Here is a 24,870-nt window from a genome sequence, read left to right on the forward strand (position 1 = left end):
ACTGTGCACTCATGTTAGTGAAAATGAAAACATAACGGGGTTACTGGCTTACTTTCTTTTTTTTATGAAGCTTGCTGCTTTTCAAGATGGATATATGGAATCTTGCTCTGCCTTATGCATGTCGTATAACCACTATAACTTATTATTGCATTTTATTGTTTCATTGGCCCATCCGCTTCTTTGTCTATACATTTGATAAGGTACTTCTCATTTCAGATTCATAATTTAATAGATTGTAAGCTTCTTAGTGGTACTCTTGTACCATGTAGTCCTGTCTGTTTTCATCTAACAAACATGTAACACTGCTGTGTTTCGTCAATTTATAGGCATCGGGAGGCTAAAGACCTGAAAGACAAGATAGAGCACTTGAAGAGATGGAGAGAGAAAGCAAGAAAATTTGAAGTTATGAAGAAGAGTCAGCAAGACAGGAGTGAAGCCTGGGAAAAGAAGCAACAAGAAATGGAGAACCTTATTGCTTTTTCTCTCAAGCGCTTGAGGAACTTAGTAATCCTGGTCCAAACTAATGGTGCATAAGGTTCATACTTTTGTCATGGAGTACATAAAAATCATCAGGACAACACTTTTGTGGTGTTTAGTTATCTAAATATTAGTTGCCAACTTGTATATTGTCGTGATTGTCAAACTTGTGAATCAATGTTGTTTTACTGTCATTTCTATTTTGCTGAGATGATTGAACTTATAATATCATTTGGTTGCCAAATACGTTTTGTAGCCATGGGATAGTTTGGTTGGTGATGACATGGCAACAAGTCAGTGACGTTGCTTCATCAGTGAATATGGGAGATTATGCCATACTTGCTCGTAACATGTGACATTTATTGGGCGTCACACAGATGCCAAGTTGATGACATTCTAGAAAACATCACCGAAGGTCACATTTTCCGTGACGTCTTCTTCGCGCGCCGTCAAAAGGTGTAATCTATGACGGGGATTCTGTGTGACGCTGGTAAAATGTCACTAGGTAGTAATTTATGACGTTATTGACTATTCGATGACACTTTTTGGCTTTTCACAGTAGGCCCAATCTCTTCTAGTGGCAACTACTGAAAAAAAAATACAATGCGGTGAACTGCGCCGGGGGGGGGGGGGGGGGGGAATATGCCCCCTTGCCATGTTAAATATAGGTTCTGCAAATCAATTTTTTTGGTAATTTATTGAAGTATGTAGATATATTGGACATATGACCCCTACATATACACGTCCATTTGGTTAGCTTTTTTTAGTTAGCTAAATAGATAGAAAAAACCTTCAACTGAATAGTAACTAGTAAGTGTAACAAATTAAGCAATAAGGATATACCGAATCCATGACGGCCACCACGAGACGTCAGCTCGACCTTATTTAGAATTAAAGTTTACTACTAACAGAGTACAACCTATGTTTATTTTAAATTTTACTGCATGAGATTTCTGGTTTGATGTGTTCGCCTTTTGCCAACTCTAATGATAATTTTTTTGCCAATGCTCTTGTGAATACTGTGTGATGTTTTGCAAAATGGACGCCTGGTGGGCCTCCCTTGGTATTACTTTTCTCCAGTATTTTTTATATATTCCAAAATAATTCTCCATGAAAATTCAGCTCATTTGAAGTTGTGCAGAGTAGGTATCTCTTATGTAGCCTTTTCAGGTACAGAATTCCAGCTGCCGGCAATCTCCCTCTTCAGGAAAATCTTGCAAATTAAGAGAGAAAAGGCATTAGAATTACACCACAAAGTATTTTATTGATCAAAATCATTATCATTAACAGTAGGAAAACATGATGCAGAACGGACGTATCACCTACCGTAAAAACTTTGAAGGTCGCGTCCAGCTTGATGGTGAAGAGCTTATCGTTTTCCAAGTGAGACATGTCGCACATACCCAGGTCGTCGCTGTAGTAATCTCACTCAGGGCTATATTTTCTTCGTCACGGATACATTTTTTGGTATTTTTTCACCAAACTTCGAACGGTAATAGATTGGGCACCAGGTTTTATGTCCCAAGATTTCAGTTTTTTTTTATTTTCATGGTATCTTTTGAATTGCATATTTATATATAGGGGGTGGAGCACCCTGGAGCACCTATGCATTTTCCATAATAGCTTTACTTTACTTAGATGCTATTTGGCTTAAGCATATAGGCTTATGTTATTTGCAAAGAGAAATGGGCAGCCATAACCATCAAAGAGGAATGAGTTTTAAACCGTGCAATGTGCAGCCTCTCAGCTGGACCCACAACAAACAACACATGTTAGTTTGGTGGTGAATGGAGCACCGGCATAGCTCGCGGGCGCTGGCCTGAGATTGATACGGAAAGCATGGAAGGAGAAGACTGTGAGTTGCTGACGTGAGTTGCTGATATGGGACTCGCAAGTAGCTAGGTTTACTTGTTATGAGCAGCAACTATCTTAGCTCTGTTGAGGCAAGTTGGTTGTGTGAATTTTCTTCTCGTAAAGAGGGTTAACGTCGCCCCCATCTCTGCATCTATCGATCAGTTCATGCATACAACCCTTAAGTTGCTTCTGTGAATGGTGACAAATTAGCGCAAAATATTGTGGTTTTTTATGTGTGGTCATGACATGAGTCAATACTTAATACTCGATACAGAGGCTCGAGATACTAAACAAACATCGTTATCATTGTTCAACATCATGTTCACTGCATGTTATGCAACAGCAATTATTTTGCGGTACCATGTTCACGGATATCTGTTTCCATAGTATAGCTACTCCTCCCCAATGCAGTCAAGGATACAAGTTCATGACGTGGTAACGAAAAACACAAATCCGTCAGGATGGTGCCGCAAACTAGCTACCACCTAAAAACAAGTTCAAATAGCCACCTCACGCTTCCATGCATAGTTCCATTGCATGTTGCCCCCACCATCTGACGTGTTGGTCTCATCATCTTAGGTAGATGGTAGGTGCCGAGGTGTCTGCCCACGCTTTTTTGAAGCCCTATGACCCTTCTCACACACAAGTAAAGTAGCAAGGATTACCAAGATCATCATAAGCAGGGTACCCACGCTTGGAACTGCAAACGAAAAGCGAGTAAGAAAAAGGGCATATATAACTTCGACTAGAAGAACACATCAAGTAACATAAATACCCTGACGATGCAGCTGATATAGTGGGTCGCCCAATGAAAGCAGGTGGAGGAGCTTCTTGTTCTCCTTATGTTTCTTTTTCTCTGAAACTTTTTTCTCCTTCTCCCTGGCGGCGATGGCGCATTTCTGGGTGCGGAGCACATCCAGCTCACGAAGAAGATGGCGCAGCTCTTCTTTCTTGTCCTCCACTTGTGCCGCAAGGATCTGTGAGGACGTACATCAGTAACATAAAAAAAATCAAAGTAGTTGGTGAAACATAGTACAACGACGCATGGTCCTGCGTACCTTGTCTGGTGATTCGGAGGAGCTGCTGAACCAGCGAAGCGAGCTCACCCGGCCATGGAAAAGAATCGTCCAGGGCAGCGTCCGCTGCTGTTCCAGCTCCTTTACGACGGCAAGCGACGTGGTCGCAGTGAAGCTGACCTGCGGTAGTCGCTCAAGGCTGGCGCGGCTGCAGACCTTCCTCGCTGCAAACCGAAGCAAGGCCGCCATGGATGGACAGTTGCCTGGTAGCTTCTTCTACCGTTGATCTGCGGTTGGAGTTTGTCAATGCTCTTTTTAGTTACTCTATGTGATGATGTGATCTCCAACTCCGCCAAATACCTTAGTAGCTCCTATATACTCAGCGGCAAAATCACCATGCAGACAGGTTGCATGGCGTACCAGCCTCGTACCAGCCCGGCCGCATGGAGGGGTGTGGCTGTTTGGCGACGTGGAACGCGTGCACTTGCACATCATTTTTTCTTTTGACTTGATTGGTGTTTTCCTTTTTGCACAACTACAAACACTAATTATCTTTCTCGAAACAGGCTTTTGCCCCACTTTATATATATAACACAAACTGCCAAACCAATATAAAGTGGTGAGGAAATCCTCATACAAACATGTCAAAGAAAAATAAAACATCATTTGAGCAAGCGGCAATGCAGCAAACCAACACCGACCATGAAAACACGAGACGCCACACCTAACAAGAGACACCCAAGACTACTCAACAGGGCTGGAACCGTGCCGCCTTGAGAAACCACCGGGCTCCATCGTACCGAACACACCAAGCCACATCCGAAAGGGGCCAACTGACAGTTGAGACAGCCCCCTCACTCAGGGCCCTGGAGCGCCGCTCCTGCCAAGAGCTAGCAAGGACCATGAAGAGATACCATACGGACACTTGTATAAGATAGGAGAACATCGAGACCATCCACGCAAATTCAAGAGCGCTACAAGACAAGTACAAGGCATGCCCGAAGTGACTGGCCATCTACAACCAAAAGGGACCAGGGCTGCACGACGACGCCCTCAAGAGGGCGATGACATCAAGCGCCATTGTCGTCGAGCCCGAGAACACGGACTAGGGTATTCACACCGGAGCCCTGGCACTGTTAAGGGACCACAACAAAACCCTCAAGAGGGAAGCGACACCTGAAATATAAACATGTGCATATAATTATTCAAGTATTTGTGAACTTAAAATAATAATTATTAATTGTAATTTGGAAAATATCTATATTACTATAAATTATAAAAACATTTTTGTAATCAGAAATACTATTTTATTTATATGATTTTTTCTAAAATAAGACGTCAATATTTTATAAAAGTACTTGAATATTTTGCTAAATAAGTTATTTTCTGTATGTGTAATATTTATAACACACGAATATTTGAATGTTATTTTTATTACTATCATTATAATTTACTTACATTTTACAAATACTAAAAATAATGTAACAAGTGAAACATGGCCCGCACAGATAGCAACCTATTTAAACCACATGACGTATTCGTTTATAATATAAACCGTCATAATCTTCAGTTAAAAAGAAAGCATGAGGGGTGCATTGGTACTGGTTGGCGTTAGCTCTCTTGACTTTGTATGTTCGATTCCGGTTGGGACTGTTTTTATCGTTTAATTTCTCTTTATTCTGACATGTGAGGCCCACTGGTCATGGAGACGTATATTAATGCTAATCAAAATATGGTGCCACGTCAACGCATTATACGATTGGACCACCATATTTGCACGCTCGTGCCAAGTTCTAAACTAGCTCGGCGTACGGGTCGCTTTCTTTCTTCCTGGAGAAGAAAGAAAGGCGATCTCGCCTCCTGCCGCCAGGGCGCCTTCCTCCGCCGCCGTCCTCCGGCGGCTCCCCTCCGCTGATGACCTCGGTCGTCGGTGGTGAGGGGGGTCGCCGGATCCACGCGTCTGGATTGTGTTAGGCATTAGTTTCTCGGGATTTTGGGTTGTTCATCGTCATGGCTTCGGCGGCGGCGATGGCGGTGCCGACTAATAAATCTTCAGATCCTTCCCCAACGAGGCGATCCACTTTTGGGCTGGATTTGGAAACCAGATTGTTCAAGCAAGGATGGTGCAGCGGCGGCGGCATCCTCGTGGTGGACATGTGTCCTCCGGCTCCGTCGTTGCGGCGGCATTTGCTCCAGCGCCGGCGTGGAGCTTGGGAGGTAGTCCAGGAGCGGATGCAGATTGTGGTCTGCATCGACGGCATCTGGAAGATGGTGGATTTGGGTTCGTGGTTCGTGGCAGGCAGGTATGGTTTCCTCGTCCAACGTCTTAGTTGGGCGGGGGTGCCAGATCTGAAGTTCGATGGCGTGTACGGGGTGTTGCCCCGGTCTGATTCGTTCAACGGCAATGGCTTCGCCTTTATTGGCGAGCCACCTTGGAGATTCGCAAAGCTGCATATCAGCAATGGAGCCGCGTCGAGCTCGGGTGTGGAGGTGATCCGTCATTTTCTCCTTTGGTGGCTGCTATGATGGTGCCAGAGGCAGGTGAAGGACGTTGTTGTCAAGCTCAGAGGATTCTTCAGTCTTGTTTGCAATTTTACTTCTTGGCTGGTGTTCCTGTGTGCAAAGATTAGCGTTCTGCTGTCTTTTCAGTTTGTCAGGTCGGTATGTATGTGGCTTGTACTATGATCCTTATGACATATGTATAAATGAGACACGTATTTTACCATGCAAAAAAAAAATTGCACAATATACGTCTGTGGATTGGACCACCGTATTTGCCCGCTTGTGCCAAGTTCTAAATCAGCTCGGCGTATTTTTCAAGTTTAGACAGTAAAGTGAACATTGGTGACAAGTTTAAGCACCACTAGTGATATTACCTTTAAACAGAAGCATAAAAGGAAGAGACGTGTTTTTTGCTCATGTTTCCATGGACGTGTGTTCATCTTTCTTCATGGCATCAGTCCTTAAGCTAAACCCAACACTTGGTTTTATAGGGTATCCGTTGTAGTTGAAGTGTGGGATTGTTGAAGGATTGTCCAGTGCAGCGTGTCATCGTGGGCGAAGACCATGCGTGAAGACAAGATGATGGGTGGCTATTTGCATGCCTCACCGAGGAGATCGAGCTGAATCATGTAGTGACGCGGTAACCAGCGACCGTGAGTCTTTGGTGAGTCCATATCTAGGATTGAGTCATGTAGCAAGCCTGGTTATTGTGTATTTTTACACATGCACCCTGTAACCAGTTAGTGAGAGTTGTGAAAATATATAAAATAAAATAGAGGCACGATGTGTGCCTCTTCATAATGTTTTGTTTTCGGGGGTTTTCCTAAAGTTTTATGCGCACGTATTAGTCTCTTGCGATCGAACCGGTCTTTGAGCTAAACTCAATACCTTGAGAGGCTGGTCGATAGCCTGCATTAATGGAGAAGGGGGACTGAAGCAGTGGCGCGAGGGATAACGGGTGAGTGCATAAAAGTTAGGTAGTCACTCCGATCCGAATCAGTTGAATTAATAGCTATCCTACGTCAATCTTTAGAATTGACAAAGCCCTGTAGATAAAATATGTCAACATCCCTTCCAATTTCCGGCGAAGCCGGGCCGGACCCCACAAAGGTGGCGGCGGGGCGGATCGGGGCCCTCGCGCCCCCAACGCCCCCCGACACTCCGCCCGCCACCCCGTCCAGCCGCGGCGGCACCCTCCCCTGCTGGTCCGGCGGGGCCAGATCCGGCCACCCCGGGGCGGCCTGGCCCCGCGCGTCGCCGGCCGGCCGCGGCCCCCCTGCCCCGCCATCCTCGGCCGTCACGGACGCCCCTCCCCTCGCGCCTCCCTCTCTGCCCACGACCCGGTCGTTTTCCGGCGATTCTCGGGCCTTGCTCCCACTCCAGCTGCTGCTCGAGCCTGCAGTCTACGGCGACGGCCGGTTGCGGGGCGTTCGCGGCCTGCCCTCTCGTGCAGGCAGCCCCCTCGTCTCCGGCGGCCCTCCCCCTCCCCAAGCAACGGTGATGGCTCTCGTGCGGAGGCGGCGACGTGTACGCGGTCGTGGCTTGGTCGGGACCCCTCGCGGTGGGTCTTTGCTGGTGTTCCGGCCCCGGCGGCTACAGGCCCGCGTCTCTCCGGTGTCCCTCGCTGCTGGCATTCTCCACCGGGCTGCTCCGGCGCGGCGACCGGGTAGCTGCGCCCCTTCCAGCCTACCTGGCTCGCCGTGATCCCGACGGTCAAGGCCACGGCAGCTTGGATCTGCGTGCTTCCAGTCCGTGCTTGCCGGCGTTGCTGGACGCCGTCGCGGCAAGACCCTCCCGCGTGGTTCGCCTCGTCGCCCGCCCTACCATTTACGCCTCAAAGCCTCCCCTTTTGCCAGATCTTGTGCCCTTGGGTGTAGAGGTGGTGCCACCCTCCTGCGGCAGGTGCAGCCCCACCAACCCCCATGAGTCGGTGATTCCAACCAGCGTTGGCCTCCCATCTTCGATCCCGGATTCGGCGGCTATGGGATTGCTCAACTTTAGGCCAGGGAGAAATCCCTGCTCGGCTCGCCGGTGCCGGTAGCGATGGCGCCCGCGGGTGTCGTTTTCCTCCTTGGAGGCGCTGCCAAGGCTTTCTTTAGTTGGGCCCCTCTTCGAGCTCGGGGGAAACCCTAGGTCCGGGTCTCCCGTACCGGATAGTGACGGAGTCTCGGCAGCGTTCTCCTTCTTGAAGGCACTATCTTGCTCGCTCGCGGTGTCTCCGGTTCTGGCTCGGACGATGTTGTAGTTCTCGTTGGTTTTGGTAGCGCCGCTATTGGCTCGGGTCTGGTGGGTTTAGCTGTGATGTATCTTCTGTTTGGGCCGAGCATCCCTTGTCTCTCTGCTCCGGGCACCATGTTCACACCTGTCTGCGTTCGTGTCATGTGTTGTACCCCCTGTACTGAATCTTCTTTTTCTTCTATCAATGGAATGATACGCAACCTTTGCGTATTTGGGAAAAAAAATATGTCAACATCTGTAACTTCAAATTAGTGTTTTCAGATTAATCAAAAAACTATATGTTTGATGATTGTTGATATCAAGATATATTCGTTGAAGGCCTTGATCAAATATTTACAAGTTTGATTTATAACAAAGCTAGTATTTAATTAATTTAAGTTGCAAAACATACAACACGCCGGAACTAGGCAATAAGGCAAGCTACATCAATATCTTGAGCCTTTGTCTTGTTTTTCTCCGAAAAAAAGGTGAAACACCCTCGGCCTCTGCATCGAGTGATGCACACACAGAGCCCTCGGCCTCTGCATCAATATCTTGAGCCTTCTTTGTCTTGTGAAAACGATAAGATATAGTTTCACATGTGGGTCTTCTTTCTTCCAACGACGTACAATGGAGGAAGGATCATGCACGGAGACCTGGAAAGCTCCCCTTCGGGGTGTGGGTGGCGTCAGTGAGGTACCCGGACAAATCGTGACGGCACATTGGGCACGTCGCCGCCTTGTAGAACCACGGTATGAGGCACCGGGTGTGGAAGGCATGAGAGCACGGGCAGCCTCACGGTGTCGGCTGCCGCCACAACCGACGCAAAATCCACCATACATATGCAGCAGCAGCAGCAGCAGCAGCACTCGACAGCCTGGGCACACTGAGCAGCGGCGACGGCCTCCTCGCACGCGAGCAGCAGCGCCCTGGGCTCGTTGTAGACGGCCGTCACGGACACGCTGATGGACATGTCGAGGTCGCGGTGCACCGCCCGGGAGACGCTCCCGTGCTGGTCGATGTCGCGCCGGCACTTGCAAATGTTAACCTGCCAACGATGAGCCCGCCCATGACGTGGGGCAGGAACCCGTGTTCCCAGTTGTCCGCGGCCAGGTCGAAATCGCGGACGACGGGGGTCTGCATGAACATCTGGTGGAGGGTCTCGTGGCACGACGAGTAGCTCCGGAAGAAGGGGCGGGGTCGGGGAGGTGGAACGCTTGGTCGAACGCCTGGGCCGGGTCCTCGTGCACGAGCCTCGGCACCTTGAAGCCCCCCACATCGCGCTGCTCGTAGCTGACGACAAGGTCGCCGTGGATGCGGACGGTGCACGGGCGGCTGGCATGACATCCGGGTTGGTCTTTATTTTGGCGGCCCCTTGCCCTCCGAGCCGGCACTCGGTCGCTGCCGCCGCCAGCCACGGCATGTTCTGGAGAGCCGCCGCCATCCAGTCAAGTTCACTTCTTGCTAGGCTGATCCCCGCCGTGTTCAGATATATAATGGAGGAATCAGAATCCTTGTCGTGTCCAAGTCCGGCTGGATATGCGTAGAAACAAAGCGAAACAAAGGCAGACTGTGCCTTTTGCGCGGTACACCGAGGCCGGGCGGCCTAAAGATTCGAACACAAGCCGGACATAAATGCAGCAAATTTCAGATCATTTTTGGTCAACGAAGTCTGGGCGGCTTACAAAGAGATAACACAAGCCGCATAATCCCATAAATTTACCGGCACCAGTATGTACCGGTTGACAATAATCCTACACTTACAGACAAAGAACGGGTTTTTAGTGCTAATTAACTTCTCCATCCTCCTGAATTTTAGGAATGGTGGGGCCCTTCCTTCCCTTATCCCAATCAAATGATGCCACATGTGACACTCCATGAAGCCTGTAAAAACGCGTCCGTCCTTGTGTCTAGCAAAGTCCACCTGTTGGCAATCTACCATTCGTCACTTTCCTCAAGATCCCTGACTTGGTATAAGAGCAACTCTAGCGGACCCCGCAAAACGCCCTGCCCCGCAAAATAACCGTCAAATTGCGGGTCGGGTCAAAAAATCTGCACGATCAGACCCCGCATCCCGCACCGGCCCGTAAAAATTTTGCGGGGCGCGGCAAATCTTCTCCCCAACCTCTATCTTCACGGGTTGGGAGGCCGACCCGAGCTCAACCCCTATCCGGCGCGAGATTTGGCAGGAGGGACATTTTCGCGCGCCCTTTCCCGCTCCCCGCACCCTCCGCCACCATTGCCTTCCCCCCCCCCCCCCCCCCCCCCCCCCCCCCGGCAAGCTCCGGCTGCTCCTCCCCGGCCGTCCCTCGCCGCCATGGACGACCCCATGCTGTCCCCCGTCACCGTCGAGGTCGCGCACGCCCCTTCCCCACGGGCGGATCTCGCTCCCGGCCATGTTGGCCCCGCCGCCGTCGCCCAAGCACACGCCGCGCCTGCCCGCAAGCGGCAGGGCAAGGTGGTTGTGCAGGGCGGGAATCCGGCTGCCCCTGCCGCGATGGCCCGCGCTCCGGGCGCCAATGCCGCAGTGTGATCCCGGCCGGCAGCGGAGAAGGCCGGCAAGGCCGCGGGCGCAAAGCGGAGGAAGGTTCCGACTTCAAGGAAGCCATCTTCTTCAACCTCTCACTCCACCCCCCCCCCCCCCCCCCCCCCCCCCGCAAGGAGGTGCTCCGGCGATGCCGTTCAACGGTGCCGCTCCAACCGCGAGCGAGGTGTTCGACGAAATGGCCGGAAGGTATATCTCTTCGGTCCTCGGCGATTCTCTTTCATTTTTTGCCATTGTTCTCGATAGCTCGTGACTTGTTATCGTTCGCTATAGCAGTGGTTCGAACAATGCAACAACCGAGTTCGTGAACTTGTTGGACAGGAACGCGGTTGACATTGACCAAGCCCCTTTCGAACCAGTCGACTACCATGAAACGGAGGGCGGCGTGGACGATCATGGTTGTGCGAACGAGTTGGAGGAGATCGAAGCGGAAGCGTTTGAGCATTCACAAGCAAAAACTAGGAAAAGCCAAAGATCGAAGAACTACACGATCTTGGAAGATCAAGCTTTGATCAAAGCATGGAGTGCGGTGTCTCTTGATGCATGCACGGGTACTTCTCAAACCTCTAAGAGATATTGGCAAAGGATCGAAGATCAATACTTCTGCATTATGAAAAACTACTCCAATAGGACTCCACGCACATTTCGGTCGCTTCAAGGTCGTTGGGAGAACATCAAGCCTATGTGCAGCCGTTGGGCAGCTTGCTTGGAGCAAGTACGCAATGCACCTCCAAATGGCACCGTGGAGTCCGACTATGTGAGTTTGTTTGCCTTTGTTCAAGTTGTGCATCATCATAATGTATCATGAGAAATGATTGCATCACTTTGTTCACATTGTGCAGGACAAGATTGCTCAACATTGATACAAGGACATGGAAGCTTCGGAAGGAAAATTCTTTAAATTAGAGCATTGTTGGGATTTGCTCCAAAAGTGCGAGAAGTGGAAGTTGATCGACAAAGAATCCCCACCAAAGAGAGGCTCATTTACAAACATGGATGAAGATGAGGATGATGATGGCCCAAGAAATTTGCACAAGCCCGATGGCGACAAGAAGACTAAAGAGAAGATGAAGAGAGAGCAAGAAGCATCGAGCTTGAGGGAGAAGATTGATGCCATGGTGCAATCAAACGAGTTGATGTTGTTGAAGTCGTTGGAGATCAAGAAAGAGTTGGCCGAGAAGAAGGCAAAAGAGAAGCAAGAAAAATGACAAATGCTCAAGGAAGAGGGGCTGCGCAGAGCTGCCATTGAGGAGAGAAAAGCACGCGCCTCTGAAAACAAATCGATGTCATTGTTGCTCGCCGAAGAGAAAAAGATCATGTCAATGAACCGCAATGACATGGACGACGTCACCAAAACATGGCATGATATGGCAAAGAGAGAGATCTTGAAGAGGAGAATGGTCGCCTCGGCCGGTCCGTGTGCCAGTTCCGGTGATGTTTTCTCTGCTCCATATGGTGGCAATGTGGATGATTTCGGTGCAGGAGTTGGAACAAGCGACGGAGGTAGCTACGGTGGCGCCGATGAACTTCAAGATGGACTCCATGGCGCGGAGTGAAGATCGACCCCCAAGATGATGCCGGACATGGGCGCAAACCTTTGCATGACCTCTTTTGCTTAATGAACTTCGCTTTTATTTGCGCGCAAACTGTTTATGTCATTTGAATTTGAACTTGTTTGTGAAACCCTATGTCAAATTCCAGATTTGCAGTTTTTCTGTTTGCGGGTCGTTGCGTTGGTGCCCGAGCAGAACCCGCATAGCCGACCCGTAAAAAAGCATATTCCGCGAATATACTTTTTTACAGATCCGTTTGGGGGGTCTGCATCTGTGCCAGCCCGCGCCGGCCCGCAAAAGCGGTTTTGCGCAAACTGCAAACGCGTTTTGCGTGCCGGCGTTTTGCGGGGTCTGCTAGAGTTGCTCTAAACTTGTAAACTAATTCCCTCTTGTACCAGGTGAATAGTACATCTGTCAGGACTAACAAAACATAGAGTGGACCTCATTAAGACTAGCAACAATGGATAGTAATATAGACTAGTAACATGAGTCTATGTTACTACCTCTATAGTGGAAAGTAACATATACTAATGCCACACTTCATTTATTAGGCTATAGACACATCTTGTCTTGATATGTGTGATGTTACTCATACTCCCTCCATTCCACAATGTAGTGCCTATAGATTTTGGTAAAAGTTAAACTTTGCCAACTTTGACCAAGTATATAGAAAAAACCATCTACATCTACAATACCAAATATGTACATTCTGAAAATATAACTCACGATTTATCCAATGATGTGCATTTGGTATTCTAGATGTACCTACGTACTTTTCTCTGTAAACATGGTCAAAGCTTGTAATGTTTGACTTTTGTAAAAATCTATAGGCACTATATTATGGAACGGAGAGAGTACTAAGGCTGGTCATAGTGGGGGTAACTTAGCTAGTAACATAGCGCACTTCGAGAAAATTCTGCTTATGTGGCAAGTAATTAATGAGAGGTGGTAACATAATATGTTACTGTAACATAGCGCTTTCCAAGACGAGTCTACGAGCTAATAAATGAAGTCATCTATGATACTACTATTATGTTACTTTGCATTATGAAGGTAGTACTTTAGACTACTGATATATGCATGACAGTAGTCTAAGTTACTCCCCACTGTGACCAGCCTAATAGTAACTAGCTATATTATTACTTTTCTCTCTTTCTTCATTTATTGCTTGCCACATCATCTACCTTATCTTGATACTCCACTGTGTATGTTACTACCTATATTACTTCCATTGTGTGATGTTACTACCTATATTACTTCCACTGTGCGTAGTCTAATGTGCAGCTCTTTTACAGGAGAAACTGTGCATGTACACCGCAACATGCATTAGAGCAGGTATAATAATCCTATTCAGCATGCTACAAAGGGTCCCACCTCAGCAAACTTCTGAGCTGGAGGAGGGTAAAGGCAAGAGAGAGAAGGGAATGGGCGCTTGACAAAGCGCCCGGCTGCAACACAAGAAGCGAGAAAGTTCTGCCCGCTTGCAGCCTGAAGCGAGCGATAGCGCCACTGCTCCCAATCCCCTGCATCTCACTGTCCAATCAACCGCCTTTTCCTTTCTCCACACTAGTAAGCTTGCACGTGCAATGCACGTCTCGACTAACACTCTTTTCAATGATACACCTACTACAACTCACATGCATTTAAAGATCAAGCAGCACACTCACCAAGCTTGAAAATAATAGTCACCATATGTGGCCCGCTATAATCATGTCATTTGGTCTACAATGAGAAGTAGTATACCCAGAATTAGATCCATGTTTATATGGTCCAATATTGCTCGTTGAACAGACTATGAGCAATAAATGTAATATGAATGAATAAAAATGGTAAACGGAATACAACCACAAATAAAGGTAGCATAAATATGGAGAAAATGGAACTGGACAACAATGCCCAACCATGTTATCATTTTTTAGAGTAACTTCAAACTTGATTGTGAGATATCATCTATTCCAAACCAATAATACATAAAAACACATTGAAAAGAGAATATAAAAATCAAGCAATACAATTTGCGATTGCTCTACTAAGAAAATCAATTGTACAACACTATCTTGCCTCCATTGAAATATCTTCATTGAGATTATGTTATCTGCTTCCTCTTCATCCAGATTCATCACTGAGTTTAAATGCTCATTTGTGGACGCTCAACATAGGAGATCAATAATACTTCTACTTCTACAGTAAATCACTAAAGGGAAAGACACTTCACAAGCATTTCTCACATTGCCGTATATAATAGTACCTACTGTCAGTGTAAGAAAACAACAACAACGAAAAACAACCAAAATTATATGCATTATATGACCTGGTACCCACACTTTCCAAGGTAAATTCATTAGTTAATAAGCTGAAACTATAGATAGTGGTTGAAATAAGATGTGCCTGTACAGCAACCCAAGTACCAATTTAGCCATACTGACAACAACCAACAAAAAAGGGTTACTAAAACCTGAAAAATAAGTGAAATTTTCTTCCAGTATATTTAAATCACATACTGGCACAATTCTTTTAAAGTAACTTTGGCCAATATCAGTTTTTATGTATAAAGTTTCAGGCCTAAAGAAGAAAATGCATATCGACATACTTGAATAATGGGCGCATGAAAGTTGGTTAAATAAGTCAACTATTTCTGCCCAATAAAGATTTGAATTCAATTTATTGCCATATGACCTAGTGAATAGTTTATCAATGTGTAACCATGCAAAGAAAGAACTTGCCCGACCAAACATGAGTGAAATTGTTGATTCAAGATGTCCTACATGAATACTTGTACTCAAGGGTCAAGGCCTAAGTATAAGAGAATTAATGTGAGTTCCGATATTATACAAACTCATCCCGATGATATCATTTCTACAAATATGAACCTTAGTTTGCTTCCTGTACTGATTCCACCACCTGGATGAAAAGTTCTAGAGGACTTCACCAACGGTCAAACCAAAAAATATTTTATGTGCCACAGATAGCCTAATGCTCTAGTAAGTGCAATGCTAGTAAAGATAAGATGTGTTTCATCCAGAGCAATCTGAATTGTTGTTTTGACGCATTGCACAAAATGAAGAATAATGAAGGACACAACAGCAGACCTTGAAATAACTGTAACATGTAAATTACACTGACCTACAAAAGCAATATGAATTAAATTGCATACTATTTTTCCATATGTATTTTCAAAACAAACGTGTACCCCACACAGAACTATAGAAAGAACAACTTACGCAGTTGCGACCTGCGGTAACATAAATCCAATTCACACTCCTTTCTGACAAAGGGGAAAGCATATCATTTAATCTAAACCAATAGGCAAGTCTCCCATCTTCAACCATTTCTAGCAAATAGACAGCCAAGTTAGTTGAATGTCAACAAAGAACAAGGGAAGACATATGAAAACCGAGTTCATGTAAATAGAATGATAGAAAATCCACAGGTTTTGGGCACTGCAACCAAAGCCAGGATGTCGTTGGCATCCAGCCTGAACAAATGGAAATGTTCATGCAAATACAATGCAAGAAACAACAACATTCAGACATACGAAACCTCACGAACAACAAGATACAATAATCTCATGTCATCATCTGACTGAAACCATCCTATAAAGCACCAAATAAATAAAGATTTAGAAATTGTTGCGTTGCTCATTATACTTAGCAGTGACGGTACTGAATTTGATTCCAAACAAAAAGCTGGAAAAGAAAGTACAATAATTCATGTTACCCACAAAACTGACTACCATCCGGTAATCTGTAAAAAAATATGGCCTATACATGAGTAACATGGTTTATTTGGAATATTAATTAATTTTCAAGCATTATTGTCACGAATGAAAAACAGAGATAGTTATCTGCAGTCCACAAAGATAGTAAAACAAACCATACATAAGAGTATAAATTATATGAGCAGATAGAACCGAGAACTATTATGTGGCAATAAACTCATACAGCAGGTTCTGTAGCAATCAAATTATACAAAACTTCCATAGAATCTGCACCTTATACAAATTAGAGATAGAAGAAAAGCACCTGATTTGTTTTCCTCATATGAAACTGTCATCCATCAAAGAAATATAATAGTTCCAGGTTTCCGTTGTTACTTTTTATAGCTATTGTTTTTGGCACCTAGCAACCTCGATGAGTGAAAGAATTACGACACATTTTATTTCATATTTCTGGTTGCAGTAGAAAATATAACTTGAGGTTATGTGCATTTCTCGACTCTCCTATATGTGATGTACATCTTAAATGTCCCACACTATGTCTCTAGCAGAAGCATCCTCGATCAGATGTCAGCCTTCATTGTTGTTGCTAATAAAAATATAGGCATAGAACAAATATAAAGTTAAATTAGCCATGTAAGAGACATCCGCCAGACTACGTTGCCTAATAAAGAGCTTGTCGTCAAAGATAAACCTGTGATGGAAGCAACAAAAAAATTATATTGATGCTCCTTCACTTTTTAAATTGCCTTAAAGACCAGCTGCCCAATATTTGTGATCTGAATTGGAAGTATCGCCGGTTTCATAAGATTACAGAATTCAATACAGGAGCACAAAGTAAAACTTGCATAAAGTAATAAAGGTAAAACCTTTCTTGTACCTCCTGAATCCTTCATGGCTTATGCCCACATCTTCAGATTCTTTACAAAATTGGCATTAATCTGGAAAAAGGGAAACTATGAGTCAACATCTTTTCTTACCAAACAAAGGTCAATAATTTATGCCCTAACATTTAACCATAGGAATATCCTCTCTATCTCATATCAAAGGGCTTGTCAACATGTAAACGAAAGCGGTTGGGGCCCAGGTTGGCCTTCAGAATACACACCATTACAAATAAAATATTCCAAAATGCTTTCATATTGAAAATAATTAACCAATTGTAGTCATTCACCGAAAATACCTTTTGAAAAATCTGAGCATATATAGTCGTTCTGACAAAATTGCTTGGATATATACTGAGAAAATTCAAATTACAATTGCTAACTATTTGCTCCGTGGTCATGAATCTGGGATTGTCCAGTTATTGGTTAAAAAATTAACTAAGAAACATACAAAAATCCACTTATAATTGTGTTGAACCGCAAGCTCTTGTGCATCCTCAATTCATCTAAACAAAACAAAAGACACAAAAAAGATCGAGGAAACCACCAGGCACGGGGAGGGAGATCGAGTGTGAGGTGCAGGGCAGCGGGGCTGGGTTTTGGGGGGGTGAGGGCCGGCGGTGGCAGAGATTATTGGGGCGTGGTTGCTAACTACCGAGGCGGCGTGTTCGGGAGAGGAGAGCGGAAGCCGGCGTTTTTTTTCCTTCTGATGAAAGAGTTGGGAGAGGTTAGGGGCTAATGGCATGGTGGGTAATTAAAACATAAAACGAGTTTAGTGTGTTGGGGCGATGTAGATCATAAGATCGTAGGATTTGATGGATGGGATAAAATGGTTCTCCGCCATTTCTTGCTTTTATAGGAGTAGTAGATGCATGCAAACATTGATTACCCTAGCCATCTAACAGCTCGTATAAAGCCAGCTTATTACACCAGACTTTTACTATAGAGGCTATTGCTGACATGGCACCGGTATAGAGCTAGTAGCCGGCGTTTCTATTAGCCATGCTCTTACAAAGTATTCTCTCTCCCCTATGCAAACGACTTCTTTAATTTGATAGTAAAAATTTGGATGATAGATATCTTCTGAACCATAGCTTCGTTTTTTATTTTTTATACATTATAATTCGTAGGGAGAAGATCTTCAGAACAAGCTCAATGAAGGATACATTTGAACTAGTTTTAATTTTTACTGTTTCACTGGTTTCAAAAAATATAATTTTACTCGTTCAAAATTCAGTATTTTAATATGCACATTTCACTCATTTAAAAAATATTTCAAGTATTTCAAAAACACTTGATTAAGTCAATACATAAAACTGTTTCCTTTCATTTCAAATTTAAAACATGTTTCACTGATTTCACTTATTTCAAATCACTGGTTTCATTAAAAAATGATATATTTGAGCTAATGTTTGTTTAATATATTGCAGTTATCTTTTAAAGCACTTTCATAAAACAAAAAGTGTTTTGCTTTGTAAAATTATTTCATATATATGAAATAATTAGTTACACACATGAAAACAATCCATTTCACATATCCAAAATGTCCGGTTTCACACCGAAGATGTCCGGCACACAACATGGCCAGCTGGCTTCATATTTTTCGTGGTTCATATCATGCGAGTTATAGCAGTCCTAGGGAATTTGTTCAGTGTTGGAGTTATCATATTCCTGTTAATGATTGTGACAATTTTTATAGGATACGTACCACCTTGGGGTCAGATGTCCTTTTCGGAAGCAACAGTAGTTACAAACTTAGCTAGCGATCATACCAGTAGTAGGAGATACCACAATTACTTGGCTTTGCCGTGGTTACCACGTTAAATCGTTATTTGTCCCCATCATTTACTCTCCCTTATTTTTATTAGGCGCCATTCTACTTCGTCTGTGCGCATGTGCGTGTATTCCTTGTATTCTTGAAATAAAAAAAGTAATATCTCATATTGAAATGCAAATGTACAAACCTTCCATGACACATAAGATACATACTTTGCTTTCAATCCAACAATAAGTGTCACTAATTTAGTACAACTTCATATTAATTTTACACTAATTTATTTTGGGACGAAGAGAGTACATGTTATCCATCAACCACAATTGCATCCTTTGTTTCCTTGAAGGAGAACTCACCTGTCTTATGTTAAATGTTAGAGACCATTTCATATCCACCCGATCTCCTCCTCTGCGCAGGAAGCGATGCGGTGCCTCCGAGCCGCTGCTGCAAGAACAACAACAAGGCCAGCAGCACTGCCCCGCAAGGTATAACCACGTCCCACACGATGCTGAAGAGGTCACCGCGGGGGCTCGCGTACAGGTGAGAGGAGCGCATGCTTGGCGTGTAGACATGGGCTCTGACCACATCGTACACATGAGGCGCCACACGGACCATGGTGCCCCCTATGTAGAACCATGGTGAGATCACCCCAACTCTGGATTTTCCTAAGGATGCGTTTAGGATGACCTGCGGGAGGAGGAAGCCATCCAGTATCAGCCCAGCGTACGACACAAGGTCCTCCCAGATCGTCGCCGGCCCTTCACCCGTGCTGATCATTGACGGGTCGCCGCTCATGGCACGGGCGTTGATCCCGCGGATTATGGCGGCGAAGGCCCCTCCGAGAGCGTACAATGGTAGACATATCCACAACACGGTCCTCTCGGACACGGTGGATGTGCGGCGGCCTGACCACGCCAGCTGAAGAAGGCACAGCTGCAGCATGAAGGCGATCAGCGTAGGCGCCCTCATCATGACCTCGTTCATCTCTAGCCTCCGGCTCGTGGAGTAGTAGAAGTCATAGTACTGGCTCCTCCTGCTTGCAAACAGGGCCTCAGAGTTGAGCGCGAGAGGGGCGAGATACCCCATGGTGACCACGGTGAGCATGGTGATCGATGTCGCCGCAGCCGCCTCTGGGTTCCTCTTTGTGTGGAGGATCTGCAGGATGATGAAGACGCACGACAGCGTGGTGGAGGCCAGCAGGAGGACACTCTCCATGTCCATCCTCGATATGGCCTCAAACACTTGTGAGGAGTACATACCATAGGAGGTGAAGTCGACCTTCTCGAAGAAGAGGCGGTCCGTCTTGTCTCTGAGACTACTGATCACCCCCGTGCCATGCCCTTGCGCCTTGGAATCGAGGGAGGCGAACTGCACCGTTACCAGTGTATGGCAGTCCGTCGAGCCGTTGTGCTCCTTGCAGCCGACCATGCACAGGATGCCCCTGTTGGGATCATAAACACCTTCTGCTGAGATCTTTCTCTTCTCATAGCCAACTGAGTAGTTTAACATATTGGTAGGACGCACCCAGTTATCAGGTGGAGCAGTGTAGCGTATGGTGTAGCTGACATTCAGCAGAGCCGGCTCTTTGTCTTCCACGGCCACAGTGTGCTGGAAGAAGGCGTCATCGGCGGCCAGCCTCTCGCCGGCGAGCATCACTGAGCCGATTGTGACTGGGTAGGCTTCTCCACCCCAGATGTCCAGCCCGTCGAAACGAAACGCAAAGTCACTGACAGTACAGTTAAAGTCAGGGAACGGGTGTGACCCCGTGATCTTCTTCTTCCCCATGCTGATTTCCAGGTAGTGCTTCCTGGCCTCCCCGAGCACCGTGGCGTTGTAGCTGTACTTCACGTCGGAGAGATTGGTAGAGCTTCTTTGGTCGTCCATGCTCGACGCTGTTATCATGCCGTGGATCAGTCCAGAGCCGGCGTTGGTCGAGTTCCAGAGCATCCCGGACACGATGCTCCGCTCCCGCATCGTCCATATGGCCGGGAACCAGAAGCTCATCCCGATCCCGCATCCGTGCTCTCGCACCGCCGGAGCAGACGACAGCACCGGCAGCGGAACCCGGCACGCCGTGAGGCAGAGCATGCGCCGATCCGAGTCCCAGTGCCCGTCGGCCACGACGGCTTCCTCACGTACCAAGAAGCGTCGTCGGCGGCGGTAGTACCGGCGCCTCTCGGACGACCCGGTGTCGTTCGAGAGAACCGCATATGCGCGGACGTGTACGGCCGCGCCGTCCGTGGTGCAGCGCATCTGGTTCACGCGCATCCGGGGAAGCTGAGCGCCGCCGTGCTCTAGTCTGTACGAGGTCATGAGTTGTTGGGTCAGGTGGCTGCACGCAGAGTTGTCGCCGCCGAGCATCCGGAGCGACTCCCTGTCCGGGTGCTTCGGTGGCCTGAGGCTGCAGGCCGTGCGGTCGGAGCCGTACTTGTAGTCGTCGCCCTCGGCGTACGCGACGAGGCGGAAAGTCCCAAGGCCGGAGCCGCCCTCCAGACTGCCGGTCACAAAGGGATCAGCGAGGCTGGGAGGATTCGGGACGCGGAGGCGGAGGGCGACGTCGGGGTAGTGCTTGAGGGAGCCGTCCTTGGCGCGCTCGGTGCCCATCCCGACCATGCAGAGCTGCAGAGAGGCCGAGGAGTAGTGCCCGTCGAGGACGAAGGAGACGGACGCAGGGAAGCTGTAATTGTCGCGGCGTCCACCGGTGAGGGTGAATGTGGCGGTGAGGTGGAGGAGAGCCGGGTCTTCGGTGCGGGAGATGCCGTGTGGGAAAAAAGCAAACGAGCGGTCATTGTAGAGATCATCATCTTCAGGGGGAAACAGGCCGGCGGCGCCACCGGAAAACTGGCCGGCGGAGATCTGGAAGGAGCGGGTGAGGGAAAGGGCGTCGTCAGCGTCGGTGTGGCGGTCGTTGGCGGGGGGCAGGGATGGGCAGGCGATGGAGTAAGAGGAAGCGGTGACAGCGGCCGAGAGGGTGGCGGTGGACGCAAGGAGAAGGAAGCACAAGCAGAGGTGGTACGTGTGCATGCTGGGATTCCTCCCTGGTGGCGGCGCCATTCTTGGTTGGTTGGTTGAGCTTGTTAGCCCGGCCATGGCCATGTGTTAGTACGTACTACGTACTTACCCGAGGGAGTACTAGACTACCAGTAGAAAACTGCAGGGTGAAGTGGACGCTGCAGTGCTGCGATGTGGAATGGCTGACTTGTTTGTTGGCAACTTGCATGTATCGAAGAAAAGTTGGGAGGAAATAACGAAGAAAAAATGTGTCTAGTGGAAAGTTGGGAGGAAATATCGAAGAAAAAATGTGTTTAGTGGTGAGAAGCATAATGGAATGGCCAATGGGTCCACGCACTTATCTTGTCCTGGTTTTTCAAAGTAAACGTCAACGGTCAGTGAACCCGGCCTTTCGTTTTCATTGACGAGCCCTGCCCATAATCATACTCAAGTTAATTAACGGGGTAACCTTTTCGAAAACAAAAATAATAGTGGAGTAACCAAGGATGCTTCACACGTATTCCCTTTTTTCAAAGTACTGAAAGTTCTTAGATTGTCCCAAGTTAAACTTAATTAAGTTGGATTTATAATTAGATTTGTATTTATACAGTAGATCATTGTGAATTTTTGTTCACGAATTTGAAAAATTAGTGAATTCAAAATATGTTTGCATATTTAAAAAGTGTTTGAAAATGTTAAAAAAAAGGTTCACCAGATTGAAAAAATATGTCCACGGATGTAAATATTAATCACGAATTTGAAAAATTGTTGTGGATTTGAAAAATATTCATGAATTGCAAAAATGTTCACAAATTAAAAAAAATTCTAATTTGTAAAATGCTTCCAAAATTTAAATAAGAAAATGAAGAAAGGGATACAGATGAGAAGGAAAGAAAACAGAAAATGAAAAACCAGAAAAGCCAAAGAAGAAAGAAAAAAGAAACTTCTAGGACATTCCCAAAACTGGACGAAAAGTTCTGGTAGCTTCCAAAAACCACAATGTGTGTTGACATTATAGCCAATGAGGTAGCCCAGGAAACAACGTAACGTTAGCGAGCAAATTTTGTTTTTTCTTGAGAATTCGCCCTCTCTAGGCACTTTATTCTATATAATAGGCGAGTTCATATCCAATTCAACAGGAACAATCAGATGATCAGGAATTACAAGAAAATCACAAGTACCAGGACCTTGAACAACAACCTCTCTTAGCGCAGCATGAGCAGCTGCATTAGCGCACCTCCTAGTGAACTGAAACTTGAACCCCTGAAATGTCGAGAGAATAAATCTCATCTCTATGAAATATGGTATCCTAAATCTGCCTAAGAACTGGCCAGATTTAAGTAAAAGAAGGCAAAACTTGTCAAATCTCACAATCCATCCATCTCTAGGTCAAATTGTAGGGTAACACAGCAGAAAACAAAAAATTTCCATACTACGGGCATGCCCAGGACCAGTATGAAGATGCACACAAGGTTTGATCCAATCATTATCTACTCAAAAGCGCAACGAAAGGAGAGTTGGTGGAGATCATCGGTGCAGATACCCTCAATTGCGATTTTACAACCTCCCAGCTGCGAGGATATAATCCTAGAATTTTTCTACTCTCTTTGATACATGTTACTTGTCGCTGAAATGGATGTATCTAGCACCCAAACACATCTAGATATATTCGTTTCGTGTGACAAGTAATATGGATTGAAGGGATACGTTCATTAAAAGTTTGATCATTATTACGGGTCAGGTTTAATAATGTTCAACTTAAAATAAAACTACTAAAACTATAATTATTTTGGAATCGGATGAAGTACCTTTGGCCTGCTTGGTTTACTCTGTAACTTGAATATGAGCAAACCAATCTGTGGTTGGATGGTTAGGAGCAGTGGCGGAGCCAAGATTGGAGAGAAAAACGTAACCATAAAGCTGTAACTACCTTAAAGAAATATCGCATACGAAAATATACGAAATATGATTCAATTGTGCAATAAATTCTGATTGTAAACTACTTAATGATACAATAAACGGAAAACGGTGCGGGATAAAAAGGAGTACCAAATTAATGGTTTTCTTCATCGGTGCTTCCCATATCTTGAGCTGAATGAGAGGTGTAGAAACCCACCTTGAGGGCACTGGTGAAAAACAATCTCACGTCTTCTATTTCTACAAAATGAACCGATTTGATTTCCATCAACACATTGCACATATTTTCATATAGAGTCATTAAGATTAAATCATCCATACCGACATACTAACATACACAATGCATTCACTCATACACCCGGTACAATAAACTGTTACAACGAAAGGTGAACTGTACCCACTAATGTAATTGAAAGAGCTTTCCCTTTGTCTCTATATTTAGAGCACATTGCTGAACATAGACAGGAACGATGAGTTTTCTTTCTCGAACCAATCTCCATTTGACGCGGACAGGTGAAATCTAACAAGCGAATCCAGCAAAAACTGAGGGAGCTCGTATTCCAATACCCGCGTGGACGTCAGAGCCTCAGAATCATCACATGGAGTCGGTTCAGGGCCTCAGAGGTACTGCCGCCCTTCGGGGGATTTTGGAGGCGGATGGCGACTGCAGCCAGCAGCCAGCGACCGGGCCGGGCACTCGCGCAGGACGACGGTAATGGAGGCCGGCGGCGTGCGAGCAATCGAGCAAGGAGGAGGCGAGACCGTGCGGGCGATGGAGGCTGCGACTAGTCGTGCCGTGCGTGTGTGCGTAGTGAGGGAGAGCTACGTGGGTTGCTCATTGCTGTGAAACAGCCAGGCTTTGGGCCTTCGGCTGTGCTGCGGTGGGCTAAACCACGGGCCAATACGAAAAAACTAACTAGGTAATAGCTGGAAAAAACCCTACGCCCCGGGCTTGGGCCCTGGGTGCCCGGGGCCCAGCTCAGCCCCTGGTTAGGAGGGCGATGGTATTCCTTACCCATCGGGGTTCAAATACTGGCGCTCGTATTTATCTTGAATTTATTTCAAAATTTCTGACGGTACGTGTTCAATGGGTGGAGACGTTCGCATCGACTACGAGACGCCTACGATGACTTCGTAAAATCTCAAGATGACATGTCGGCTTAGTCTCTCGAAAATGTTCATAGGGATAAGGTGTAAGTGCGTGCGTTTATAGGGATGAGCATACACACGTATATATAATCACTTGCGTCTATACTGTGTTAAAAATATTGAATACAATTATGGGCAGGGTTCGTCATTGAAAATGACACGCCGGGTTCACAGACCGTTGACGTTTACTTTGAAAAATCGGGACAAGATAAGTATGTGGGCCTGCTGGCCATTATGCTTCTAACACATTTTCTTCCCATTTTCTCTTACAAGTTG

At 46.2% G+C, this 24,870-nt stretch overlaps 2 protein-coding genes across 2 annotated transcripts; both read right to left on the reverse strand.

Annotated features, from left to right (window-relative positions):
* Window positions 1-3,074: 3,074 nt before the first annotated feature.
* LOC123075777 (uncharacterized) lies at window positions 3,075-3,705 on the reverse strand. The gene is made up of 2 exons (XM_044498300.1): window positions 3,390-3,705; window positions 3,075-3,308 (listed from the first exon to the last, which is right to left on the reverse strand). Exons 1-2 carry the CDS (start codon window positions 3,594-3,596, stop codon window positions 3,090-3,092), a joined length of 426 nt encoding a protein of 141 aa, XP_044354235.1. The 5' UTR covers window positions 3,597-3,705; the 3' UTR covers window positions 3,075-3,089.
* A 14,981-nt stretch (window positions 3,706-18,686) lies between these two features.
* On the reverse strand, window positions 18,687-21,712 carry LOC123080798 (uncharacterized). The gene has a single exon (XM_044503750.1). The coding sequence runs from the start codon at window positions 21,631-21,633 to the stop codon at window positions 18,904-18,906; it is 2,730 nt and encodes a 909-aa protein (XP_044359685.1). The 5' UTR covers window positions 21,634-21,712; the 3' UTR covers window positions 18,687-18,903.
* Window positions 21,713-24,870: the final 3,158 nt, after the last annotated feature.

Source organism: Triticum aestivum, chromosome 3D, assembly GCF_018294505.1.
Source record: "Triticum aestivum cultivar Chinese Spring chromosome 3D, IWGSC CS RefSeq v2.1, whole genome shotgun sequence".
Lineage (NCBI taxonomy): Eukaryota > Viridiplantae > Streptophyta > Magnoliopsida > Poales > Poaceae > Triticum > Triticum aestivum.